The sequence below is a fragment of the Anomaloglossus baeobatrachus genome, chromosome 5 (genome assembly GCF_048569485.1).
Source record: "Anomaloglossus baeobatrachus isolate aAnoBae1 chromosome 5, aAnoBae1.hap1, whole genome shotgun sequence".
Taxonomy (NCBI): Eukaryota; Metazoa; Chordata; class Amphibia; order Anura; family Aromobatidae; genus Anomaloglossus; species Anomaloglossus baeobatrachus.
In genome coordinates, this window is record NC_134357.1 from 506549575 (window position 1) to 506563211 (window position 13637).

The window sequence follows — 13637 nt, forward strand, 5'->3', positions numbered from 1 at the left end:
TGAATAAAGTTTCTCCCACACTATCCTTTGTTCACCAATTTATTATTTTTAAAAAATCCACAAAGCTCAAACATAATCCATGATGTACTGTGACGTACTGGTCACCCGACCTCCTCTGAACATTACTCCAACCTATGGAGCGTCATGCAGAGAATGAGGCCTCATAGGGTCACTCAACTCAAGACCTGTAATTTCTCATGCACAGTGATGTCACCGCATGTGAGAAATTCCGGGTCTGGTGCTGACTGGGAGTGACTAATGGAGCGTTATTGTCTGAACGATGCTCTATAAGTTGGAGTACCGATTTGTGGGACCAGTAGACCATGGATCGGAACTTCGTAGATTCTTTTAAAATAGTAAATTGGTGAAAGAGGGATAGTGTCGGGGAGTCTTTAATTAAATAAACTATTGTTTTTCTATGTGTGTTTTTCACTTTACACTTACTGGGTTAGTAATAGGAGTGTCTGATAGATGTTTCTCCATTATTAAGCCCTGGGGTTGATGACATCATTAGCCCAATTGCTATCACACCAGGACAATCGGGAAGAGCTGGAGCAAAGCGCCAGAATTGGCACATCTAATGGATGCGCCAATTCTAGGGTGGCTGAGGGCAGATACTTTTAAAAGTGCACTTTAGCAGCCTGGTAACACCAGCCTGAAGCTCTCTGTTTTACCTTGGTTGGTTACCAAAACTGGGGGGACCTTGTGAGTCAGAGATGTGTCCAGGGATCTTCACAATGCTGTTCAACACATTTCTGCTCTGCTTCCATCAATGTCAGTCATTTTCCACCCACCCGTCCCCCCCCTCTCCAGCCCTCCCTGGGGAGGCTGCTGGAAAAATGATTGAGATCTTCATTGAATTCCATTATACTCGTTACTCAAATTGAGCCGATCTTGAGTGTCAGACCTGTTTGATATAAATAAAGTGCACTCAAGCTGTTTAGTGCTCACTCATCACTAGTAATAAGTATTGTTACCATGTTTATGACCTAGAAACTCAACTGACCATGACTCTGAGTTACGATGCTGCCAATCCTGCTCCTTGGGTGTCTCCCCTGTACATTGGACCTGCAGGATTGGCATGTTGGAACTGTGGACAGCAGAACACAGATAGGAGAGATGCTTGCTCTGCATGTGGTGCTCCCTTACATAAGACAGCAAAAGGCATATGGAAGTACTGCCCATATGAAACCGTTGTACACGAAGACTCATGTCAGAAAAACATTCCTTACCGGGTATACTGAATGTTTCCTACCAGGAGTGTACAGGAAATCATGGGGCCCCATAGCAAAATTTCTAAGTGCCCCATGGGATCGTGTGACATAATAATGTAACACAAGCCCCAGGAGAGCCAGGACCAACACCGCTCACCAGAGGTGAAAATTGCAACTAATATTTTACTTGGGGGAAACTTAGTGATTGAGAAGGAGTTTTCTGAGTAGCGGACAAACCCTTTAACAAAGGGCTTCCGCCATTCAATATTCTTATATAGTTTCATATTCATATGTTCAAAAGGGAAGATTTTAACATGTAAATAATAAAGAAATATAGTTCAAAACACAAGGGTATAAGTTATAAAAGCTCATGTCCAGTAATGAATGGTAGCAAATTTCAAAGTGGGTTATCCTAAGCCTCTGTGATCCACATGATCTGACATTAGGTGTTGCGAGGCTTTACTGTAAATGATCAGGACAGCAGTCACGACAACTCTATGATTCTTAACTAGTCTCATCCAGTGGCGTACTGCCAACGCAGTACTGCAGAACACATGGCCAATAAGAGCCTGTGAACCAGGGGTTGAAACGGGGCACAGTTCTGAACTGCCCTGCCCGGAATCTCACTTTTAATGTTATCTGCATCCTGAGGACAAAAAGTTGCATACAATGGCGGAACAGGGAGCAAGCAGCTCTTTGCACCACCATTCCACCAGTACACCTCAGTTCTGCTGTGGCAGGCACAATCATCACACTTTCTGTATGGAGCCTAAATCCACACACAGCACAGATTGCAAAAGCACATCAAAGGTTAGACAATTTTTTTTTAATTATTATTGTGTCTGTGCATTCTCTGCAAGAGGATGAGGGACATTACATTATATTAGGGAGCACTGTGTTAGTGTCAAAATGTGTTGAAAGTCACAATGGGCCCATAATACTGAATTGGAGAGCCAAGTGGTGGACTTAGACAAATTGGGTGACAAATTAGAGCATTATACTGTATTAGGGTAGAAGATAATGGCCTCATACTGTATTGGGGACACTGTGAGAGCATCATAATAAGTGTGATGGACATTGTGCAAGGTCATCATACTATAAGATAGGATTGAGGGGGCTTAATATTGTATAGGGAAATACAAAGTAGGTCATCATACTGTGCATGTTGTGGGTTACAAGAGGGGTAAAATATTTAGTGTAAAATTACTTTGGGAGCGTCAATGTATGTGGAGGTCATCATGGTGGTGTCACACAGTGTGTAAGCTATGGAAGGTATATAGTAGTTGGATGGACACTGAGGAGCATAACTAGTTTGTGTAAAATAAATTTCTCTCTTCTCTGTCTTTAAAGGTTGTGAATTATATTTTTCATGACCACACTAAATTTTGTTAGGAGTGAGTAGTTTAAAGGAGTTTCCAATTCAGACATTTGATCCGGGACCCCATAATTTCTACCAGCACCTCTGGTTATATTAAATAATCAGGTGACCCTATTAATTAGATGAGACAAGCGGGGTATTATAGGATTACCTTTCCAACTGTCCTGATCATGTCTAGCAGCATCTCTCCATTGTCAATGTCAAATAAGATGGTAAAACGCGTCACTGGACAAACTTTATAAGCTGCAGTTCAATAACAAATGGTCATTGGCAATTGTATACATTTTCTAATAATCAGTTAATGCTCTAAATTGTTTTCCTTTTCTTTTTGAGATTCTACCATAACTTGTATTACCTCTTTTACATTTTGTTAGTAAAACAATTAAAAAAGAAAATGTCTACTTTTCTGAGTGAGTTTTTAGATGTGTAAGAAGATTTGTTTTCCTATTAAAACATTTTCCACATTCTGAACATAAAAATGGTTTCTGTCCTGTGTGAGTTAAATGATGTCTAACAAGATTGTATTTCTGTGTAAAACATTTTCCACATATGAAACATAAAAATGGCTTCTTCCCTGTGTGAGTTCTTTGATGTTGAACGAGGTGATTTTTTACTGTAAAACATTTCCCACATTCTGAACACGAAAATGGCTTTTGGCCTGTGTGAATTCTTTGATGCACAATTAAAGCTGATTTTCGTTTAAAAGATTTCCCACATTCTGGGCATGAAAACGCCTTGTTGTCTGTGTGGCTTATTTGATGTCCTACCAGACTTGATTTATCTGTAAAACATTTCCCACATTCTGAACAATAAAATGGCTTCTCCCCTGTGTGACTTCTCTGATGTATAGCAAGATCAGATTTTGTACCATAACATTTCCCACACTCTGAACATGAAAATGGCTTCTCCCCTGTGTGAATTCTCTGATGTTTAACAAGATTTGATTTATCTGTAAAACATTTTCCACATTCAGAACAAGAAAATGGCTTCTCCACTGTGTGAGTTCTCTGATGAGTAACAAGATTTGATTTCTCTGTAAAACATTTTCCACATTCAGAACAAGAGAACGGCTTCTCTCCTGTGTGAATTCTCTGATGTGTAACAAGATATTTTTTCCATTTAAAATATTTCTTACATTCTGAACATGAAAATGGCTGCTCCCCTGTGTGAATTCTCTGATGAGTTACAAGTCTGGATTTCTCACTGTAACATTTTCCACATTCTGAACATGAAAACGGCTTCTCCCCTGTGTGAATGCTCAGATGTGTAACAAGACTTGTTTTCCGATTAAAACTTTTTTCACATTCTGAACATGAAAATGGCTTCTCTCCTGTGTGTATTATCTGATGTGCTACAAGTCTTGATCTAGTATTGTAACATTTTCCACATTCTGAACATGAAAATGTTTTCTTCCCTTTGTAAGCCATTTCATGTTCATCAGCCCGTCTGTGACTTTTATTTTGTATATTTGTCTTTGATGAAGCAGAAAAAAGGACCCGTTGAAAAGACTCAGATGACAGATTTTTTCTGAGGTCTTGAGGTGTATCTGGTATAATGACTTGTTTTTCACAAGTATCTGGTGAGATACAAAGATTATCTGCTGAAAAATCGGAGAATATCAGATGTCCCCTTGAGCTCCTGATACAGTAATCTGCCAAGAATAAAAGTTTTTATTATTTTTTAGTAAATTTACATTGGAATTGTATTACTATTTATATTATTATATACTTTATAGTATTGCCATGCAAACAACAATGCAATTCAATTATTGACAGACTAGGATAATAAACCACAAAAGAGGCAATGATAGAATGTACTTTGTATATATAGCGGAGCGGCTCCCTTTTTGGGTTTTGTCTACATAGATTTACACAGGTAGGTGTTTAAACAGTCAGGTCTAGATCCTGCTCTGCCCCCGTCTATTTTGAGGTCTGCCGTCACATAGAGAGGTCAACTACAAGAGTTAGGGACTAATCTGATTGGGTACACCTTGTTGCAGTTGGATGGGTTTTACGCTCGTTTGATCAAAATAGTGTCAACTATGTACCCCATGTTATTTACGTGTACTAATACTAATTATTTACTTACTGCAAGGTATTCGCTCATTTTGTTTTTATCCTAAGTTCTGGTTGAAAGGGTGCATCACTGCTGTTCAAAACCTTTGCCCAGAAAGACGTACTATACATGACCATAGTTGCTGTTCTGTGGTGCCGAGCACATTTAAACTTAATGCCAAGAAAAAGAGTGGCCCACGTGACCCTACATATGTGAGCACAGAGAAGACACCCCTTTGTGTAAAAAATAAGTGGAGGACTGGGAGCATACACCTAGTTAATTGTCATACAATCATGGACGGATGATAGACAGTGAGATAGAGGAGTAAGGGTATGAAAAACAGTGGTTGTGTTGATGCAAAATGATGACACTGACCACTTACTACTTGTGGATGCAGCCTGGCTACCAAAATACAAGTGTGAGGAGAACGTAGGAGGATAGATTGGGCCTTGCTCATATATTTGGCCAACTTACTTTTCCCAAATAAGTCAGTGGTGTTGCTTCATGTGTTTATGAAGAGCTGTAACTCCTAGTCTTTTCTTGCCTGTATATCTCTTTCTCTTGAAAAACAACTCACCACCAGTACAACCATGACCAAAGCTTTCAGGTGCTATTGAGCCCCCTGCAAATAACATAAGTTTTGACATCACATTTCTTTTTTCCTATTTTAAACTACTGTACTTTGTTCAACAGAGAAGCCTGTGGCACATGCCACTGAGAAGATGCTCTAAATTCACCAAGCTTTCCACATATCTCAATGAATTCAGCATATTGTACCCCAGAGCACCTCGGTATTAGTGTAGCATCTGTCCACCTCTAATTCTGTCGCGCTGGCGGCATGCGATTTCCCTGCAAAAGATGTCCCCGAATGACTGAGGTCCTATGCATTTTTACTGTTTATTTACTTTGTTTGTTCCACCTCTACCAAATGAAACAAACAAAATGTGTCCACCTCTACAAAATGAAACAAACAAAGAAAATAAACAGTAAAAATGCATAGGACCTTAGTCAGTCAGAAAATTACCAGAAATTGCAATTATATCAGCGGAAATTGCAAAGCTATTTCATCTACGATGACATTGAATGGTGCTTCGTCGTGTATCTTTTTCCACCAACATTCAGCCAAGTGACCAGGCAATAAATTCGGCGATGTACCTTTCATTTTCCGCAATATTTTGGTTTTAATGTGATCCCAGTGGCACTCGATCCTTTGCATGTTTGCGCCCATGATAGGGTAAATTAAATTTTGTTGATGATGCACCGTTTCGTGCATATAATTGAAACCTTGCCATGTGGAAATGATCTGATAAGTGGCCCATTCGTCTGATCTGATCAATGTGCCGGGTGCTATATGGTGTTGAATTATTGGTCGCAACATTTGTTCGTTCCGACGAAGCACGTAGAACATGCGTAAGTCTTGTTACCCATCTGTTTTTTTCCACACCATTCCAAAAATCCACGGACCAACGACCTTGTTCCCATAATTGTTGCGCTGCGGCACGGCACGTGATTTCAGAAGCAGAAGACGTCCCCGACTGACTGAGGTCCTATGCATTTTCACTGTTTATTTACTTTGTTTCATTTTATAGAGGTGAACACATTTTGTTTGTAGAGGTGGACACCATTTTGTAGAGGTGCTCACATGCCACACTAATACCGAGCACCCCTTCATTAAGACTTAATGAATCAGCCTCTAATTCTTAAAGCGTAAAATCCACATGAAAAATTGCATGTGAAGACGCCTAAAAAACCCAATAAGTTGAACATCTAGTTATAATTATTTTATAAGCCAGTGACTGAGTAGAACCTGTGTCTTCTCTGCATTTAGTGGCACTACTCACCTGTGCATTTATCTGTAGGAATCTCCTCTTTACACCACTCATCACCCCTCACATATGTCTTTGTAGTATTTATATGGGTCAGATCTTCACCCTGAAATAAAACTTTTACAAGTGAAACAGATAAAAACATTTGGTGAAATGGTTTAGAAAAACTACGAAGATCAAACAAAATCCAACCAGGTGTCTCCCAATTCTAACTAGCAACATGTATTACCAGAAAATCATGAGAAGATCCACGCAACATCTAATGTCTGTGTTCAGCTTTATCCTGTCATCTCCACCAAGTATAAACCATACACTGAATTGCCACAGTATTAGATACACCCATCTAGGAGGGCGTTGGGCCTCCATCGGTCTTCAAAACTGCAGAAATTCATCACCTCAGATTCCTCTAGGTGTTGAGATTGTTCCCCAGGAATACTGGTCACTGCCAACAGGATACTTACTTGCAGTTGCTGCAAATTAGATGGAGAAGCTGACATTCTCTGAACAACCTAATCTACCTTGTCTCAGAGATGCTTTGTATGCTAAGATCTAAGACTGTGAAGGCCGGGGAAGGAAGAAGAAGTAATGTCATGTTCTTGTTGTAAAGAAATGGAAGATCCTGGCACCCACTGGAGAGAATTGCTGTGTGGCATAAAGCTTTACTAGTAATGCTGCAGGATACACTGGAAAATCAAGAATTAAATGCTTTAGCAAAATGTGCTTGTAAGAGGCGTTCTCAGGGCAGGGACAAAAGTTTATAGATGCGTACTTATCAAACACCTGTTTCTGGGATAGAGATAGAATATGACTGCAACCTTGGATTTTTACAGGACTGGTGTTATTAAGCAGGCGTTTTTGGGGAAGACAGTTCAAGACAGTGTCGTCACTTCAAGTATATTTTGTATGATAAGTAAAATTCCGTGAAGTTAATTATGCAAATAGATTTTAACCTATAAGATATAGGCAAGTATATCTGAGTGACTCTTGCATTCTAAGAGCATAAAAGACCTTGTGATGTATTATTTGACAGACAACAGCTTTGACCTCTTTTCTCTTTGCTGCAAGAATAAAAAGCCTTCTTGCTTCAGATGAATCAGTGCCTCAATAAATAATTTCTCTAACATATGGTATTAAATGACCCTGATGAAGTACTGTCATCATATGGTTAATACTAGAGTTTATTGTAATTACTTTTATGCGACTGTTATGGGAGAAAAGTAAGTTCGGCAGCAGAGAGTTAGAGGGTCAGCACTTGGGAGATGTGTCTAGGTGGTTCAATGTATAAAGAGTATACTGTAATTATAGTGCAAATTTCCTACGTGGAGCTCTGTAGAATAAGGTTGTGGAAACATCTACTGCTTATTGTTACACTTGAGGCATCATGATATTAGGTATGCAAAAAATCTGGAAGAATGGAAGAGGTTAAGGCTAGGCTCACATTTCAGTTGTTTTGAATTAGTCACATGCGTTGCTTGATGCTTGTGACTGATGCGTTGTACAACGGATGACAAGAATAAGAATTCATTGTCGGATTCCGTTGTAAAACGTGAGAGAGAGAATGATCAGCTGATCGCTCTCATTAGCCGGCCGCCGGGAGATCAGCTGATCGCTCACAGAAGGCTGCTGCCAGGCGATCAGCTGATCGTTCGGCCGCCGAGAGAGAGCATGCGCAGCGAAGTCCTAAGGATTACGCTGCTCAAAAAAACTTTACAGTCTGCGTTCCTGCTGCTCGACGGTCAGTCGCACGACTGATCAGTTGGACGGAGGATGCAACGCAAGGGCACCAGTCACATTCCGCCGCTCATATAAGTCTATGGGAAACAACGTAATCCGCCAAACGGATTGCGTTGTTTATCAGAGCGGCGGATTATGACTGATGCAAAACAACGTTAATGTGAACCTAGCTTTAGTCTATAAATAAGCCCCTGGGTGCTGTTAGTGTTTACTTGTAGATTGAAAGGTGAAAAGAGAAGAAGTGAAAGAAAGAGAAGCAAGTCTTCAAGACGAGCGTGTGTGAAAAGGAAGGATGATGATAGCATGCTTCTAAATAAGGGGCCAATAAACTGGGTTACAGCTGGCAGGACTTGGGACCAGATCAGAGATCTAGTAAGGAAGTAGAAAAAATAATTAGTGGATCTGATCTGGAGGTCCAGAAAGGTAGCCAAGCGATTGTGGTGATCCTGAGACAAGAACAGAGGCCATATATAACCTTGAATTAAAGTTTACAAAAATCTAGATAGAATAGCCAAGATCTGGATTGTACAGAGGAGCGGACGTCATGGAAGAGGATTCAGGGAACTTACTATCAGTGAAAACTACTAAATGTAACACCTGGACTGTATAAACTATATGCCTCTGTTGCAAATAGAACATTATATTCACAAGTCATGTATTTGTTATTCTCCTTTCTCGCTCTCTATACACATTATATACCGTATGTATCAATCTGTAAAATTCAGTTTATCTTCATTACATGGACTGAAATCGGGTGTAAGTGTTCAAACATCCATCCACAGGTATCAGAGGATCCAGAAGGTGCCAAAAATTATTCTCCACACTTCTACTTCAAATCCAGCAGTCTGAAGTGTTGCCCCAACAGAACAGGCGAATGGATTTATGTTGCTTGTGCTAAATTCTGACCCTCCCATTACCAGTCTAGATTCAATGTTTTTCATTGCTCTGTGATATCATTTTTACTCTCTTGTTACAAATAAAGATTTTTCCTTTATGTTTTCATTAATCAGCAATGACCCTGGAACTGGTCGTCTGCTGCTATAGCCCATCTGTGTAAGGAATGGTGACTGCATTCAGATACATTAGTTGATATCTAGCGCAGTATTCAGCTGCAGGGCATAACTGGGCTCCACATGTTCTCAGAACTAATGCTGACATTTTCCTTGATACACTGCTTACATTCAGGGGATCCAATATCACTGGATATTTTTCCTTGATCGCACCATTCTCAGTATACTCTTCATATCATTATATGTTAGAACCACATGAGGTCGGTAATTTTAGAAATACTCGTGCTGTGACAGTGACAGTATATGAAGTAATGGAGATTGCTCAATCTTCCCATTCTGAAAACTGATCACTACGATTTATGCTGCACTCTGCAGTCATGTGTCTAATAAATGTCAGATGGGAGCGTGAAAGTGTCTCTAAATAGTGCCCATTCAGTGTATAATACTGGAGGAAATAACAAGACTGAACACAAGACCTTCACAGCCGTCTACACATCATAGGGAGATTTCATGACTCCTTCTCTCCATCTACCTGATGGTCCTGAGGAATATTGTCATTTTCTTTTTTACAGTCCTGTGGAAGAAGAGGACGGGGACATCTCTCTGGTGTTGTCCTCTCACTGGATAGAACTGGAGGAGACACATACAGGGACTGAATTCATTCTTTACATACAGATAATTATAGGCCGTGTGTATTTAGTCCTGTCTATTACCTGGTGATGTGAGGGGCTGGGGATCCTCCATCATGACGTCCTTGTACAGATCTTTGTGTCCTTCTAAATACTCCCACTCCTCCATGGAGAAATAGACGGTGACATCCTGACACCTTATAGGAACCTGACACATACAATGATACCGTCATCCCCCGATCCCTTCATAGCGTTACTGTATAATGTCCCAGCATTCCCAACAGTGTCACCTCTCCAGTCAGCAGCTCAATCATCTTGTAGGTGAGTTCTAGGATCTTCTGGTCATTGATGTCCTCATGTATCAGGGGGTGAGGTGGAGACCCCGTGATTGGGCTCAGGGGTCTTCCCCATCCCTCAGACACAGGGTCCTGACAGCGGTCACTAGAGGTCTTCTTCACTACTGTGTAATCCTGGTTATGGAGAGACACATTAATAAATCTCACTACAGACATTTCCAGAGTCCTCACCTCTCCAGTTCTGTCCATCTGTTATTCCCATAGATAAGAATGATGGGATGTGACGTCATCAGAATCTCTCACCTCTCCAGTAAGCCGGAAGAGGATCTCTAGGGTGAGGTGTAATATCCTCTCCACCATCTTGTCCCTGTCCCTATCCATCCTTGATGGGTCAATCAGGAGAATTCTCTTATATAGAAGATCTGAGAGGATCCGATATTGTAGGGACCTGAATGGGGAGAAGATGACGATGTGACATCAGAAAGATCCCATGTAAGGAATCTCCGGAGCTGTTACCGGCTTCACATGATCACTACATCCAGTCCTGGCCCCGTCCTGCCCCCGGTATAACACACAATGCAACTATAGTCACAGACAGAGAGACACAGAATATCTACAATCCAGCACCAAAGACACAGAATAAATTTTAAAAGGAAAAATCTAAAATAGCTGAATCTTTAATAAATATTTCATAAAAAGTAGACACAGTTATAAAGTGCAGGAACATCCACAGATATGGATGCGTCTACTACTTCTTCCTCCTCCTGCATCACAGTTGAAACTATTCTCACACAGGTCTCTGAGTGCAGGACCTCCACTTGTTTAACCGCTACAGTCGGGGTGAGAATCCGTTAGCTGTTACAGAAGTGACCATGCCTGTTTTTTTGACCTATGTGAGACACAAAGGCCACTTTCTCTGTGTTGCATGGACCATACCTCCGTGCCGTGCAAACACACTATGGAGAAATATGTATGTGTGTGGGGGGAGGGGGGGGGGTATATGCCACTGTCCTGCTGTCTAAAGGTTTTTAAATCTCAAGACTCCAAGATGGGTCTCAAAGTTGTGTCTTGTCTGTACTGGCAGAGGTATGGGAGCAGCAGCCCTACATCTGTCTCTCATCCACCTCTATATTTCTTATATCGATAGTCTAGGAAGTTAACAGCTATTCCAAAACAGTGGTGCTGCATTGTAAAATGTATTTATGCTGTTTTGGAAGCTTTTCAGCCCCTCTAAAGTGTTTTCTCTGCCTTAGGCTTAGCCTCCCATTGAATCCTTCAGCTTCTCCTGTGTTTCCAGCTGTTTCTTATGTGTAGAGAGCCTCGGTCCTTTCCCCCAGCACTGAGTCCTGTTCCCTCCGTCCCCGGCCCCTCATTACCGGTCTCCAGTGCAGACTTCTCCTCCAGCTTCTCCTGTGTTTCCGGCTGTTTCCTATGTGTAGAGAGCCCCGGTCCTTTCCCCCAGCACTGAGTCCTGTTCCCTCCGTCCCCGGCCCCTCATTACCGGTCTCCAGTGCAGACTTCTCCTCCAGCTTCTCCTGTGTTTCCGGCTGTTTCCTATGTGTAGAGAGCCCCGGTCCTTTCCCTCAGCACTGAGTCCTGTTCCCTCCGGCCCCTCATTACCGGTCTCCAGTGCAGACTTCTCCTCCAGCTTCTCCTGTGTTTCTGGCTGTTTCCTATGTGTAGAGAGCCCCGGTCCTTTCCCCCAGCACTGAGTCCTGTTCCCTCCGTCCCCGGCCCCTCATTACCGGTCTCCAGTGCAGACTTCTCCTCCAGCTTCTCCTGTGTTTCTGGCTGTTTCCTATGTGTAGAGAGCCCCGGTCCTTTCCCCCAGCACTGAGTCCTGTTCCCTCCGTCCCCTCATTACCGGTCTCCAGTGCAGACTTCTCCTCCAGATTCTTCTCTTACATGCAGCCGCTTCCTACAGAGGAAACCACTTCACTTCCTATAACCTCCCCTCTGACTCCTCCCCCATGTGACTGATCACATGACTGTGACATCATCACAGGTCCTGTCAGCAGAGCATAGAAGGAGGATAACCTCTGGGTTGAGCCTAGAATGTACAGGCTGTAGTCATGCCCAGGAAGGAGCCTGTACATTCTAGCTACTTCAGTAGTGAAGCAGCTAGAATGTACAGGCTGCAGTCATGATCTGGAAGGAGCCTGTACATTCTAGCTGACTCACTACTGAAGAAGCTAGAATGTACGGGCTCCTTCCTGGGCCTGACTGTAGCCTGTATATTCTAGCTGTTTCACTACTGAAGACACTAGAACGTACGGGCTCCTTCCAGGTGTATATTACTGAGGATTTCAGATATACAGGCTCCTTCCCAGACCTGACTGCAGCCCGTACATTGTAATACACCCTTTACTGAAGAAACTAGAATATATGGGCTCCTTCCAGGTGTATATTACTGAGGATTTCAGATATACAGGCTCCTTCCCTGACCTTACTGCAGCCCGTACATTGCAATACACTACTGAAAAAACTAAAGTGTACAGGCTCCTTCCAGGTGTATATTATTATTATTATTTATTATTATAGCACCATTTATTCCATGGCCATTTACACGTGGAAAAGGTATACATAAAAACAAGCACAATAATCATGAACATTACAAGACACAGACAGGTACAGGAGGAGAGAGCACCCTGCCTGCGAGGGCTCACAGTCTAATTACTGAGGATTTCAGATATATGGGCTCCTTCCAGGGCCTGACTGCAGCCCGTACATTCTAGCTGACTCACTACTGAAGACGCTAGAATGTACGGACTCCTTCCTGGGCCTGACTGCAGCCCGTACATTCTAGCTGACTCACTACTGAAGACGCTAGAATGTACAGGCTCCTTCCAGGTGTATATTACTGAGGATTTCAGATATACAGGCTCCTTCCCTGACCTTACTGCAGTCCGTACATTGCAATACACTCTTTACTGAAGAAACTAGAATGTACAGGCTCCTTCCAGGTGTATATTATTATTATTTATTATTATAGCACCATTTATTCCATGGCCATTTACATGTGGAAAGAGTATACATAAAAACAAGCACTATAATCATGAACATTACAAGACACAGACTGGTACAGGAGGAGAGAGTACCCTGCCTGCGAGGGTTCACAGTCTAATTACTGAGAATTTCAGATATATGGGCTCCTTCCAGGTCCTGACTGCAGCCCGTACATTCTAGCTGACTCACTACTGAAGAAGCTAGAATGTACGGACTCCTTCCTGGGCCTGACTGCAGCCTGTACATTCTAGCTGTATCACTACTGAAGACGCTAGAATGTACAGGCTCCTTCCAGGTGTATATTACTGAGGATTTCAGATATACAGGCTCCTTCCCTGACCTTACTGCAGCCCGTACATTGTAATACACTCTTTACTGAAAAAACTAAAGTGTACAGGCTCCTTCCAGGTGTATATTATTATTATTTATTATTATAGCACCATTTATTCCATGGCGATTTACATGTGAAAGGGGTATACATAAAAACCA

The 13637-nt window shown here is 41.9% G+C and overlaps 1 protein-coding gene across 1 annotated transcript in view; it reads right to left on the bottom strand.

Moving 5' to 3' along the window:
* Window positions 1-1876: 1876 nt before the first annotated feature.
* Window positions 1877-13637, bottom strand: part of LOC142312849 (uncharacterized) — a 202909-nt gene continuing 191148 nt past the window's right edge. Inside the window, 4 exon segments of the mRNA XM_075351837.1 lie at window positions 1877-4243; window positions 6489-6579; window positions 9750-9847; window positions 9931-10030. Of these exon segments, the coding sequence (XP_075207952.1) occupies window positions 2991-4243; window positions 6489-6579; window positions 9750-9847; window positions 9931-10030 (1542 nt within the window). The 3' untranslated portion in view covers window positions 1877-2990.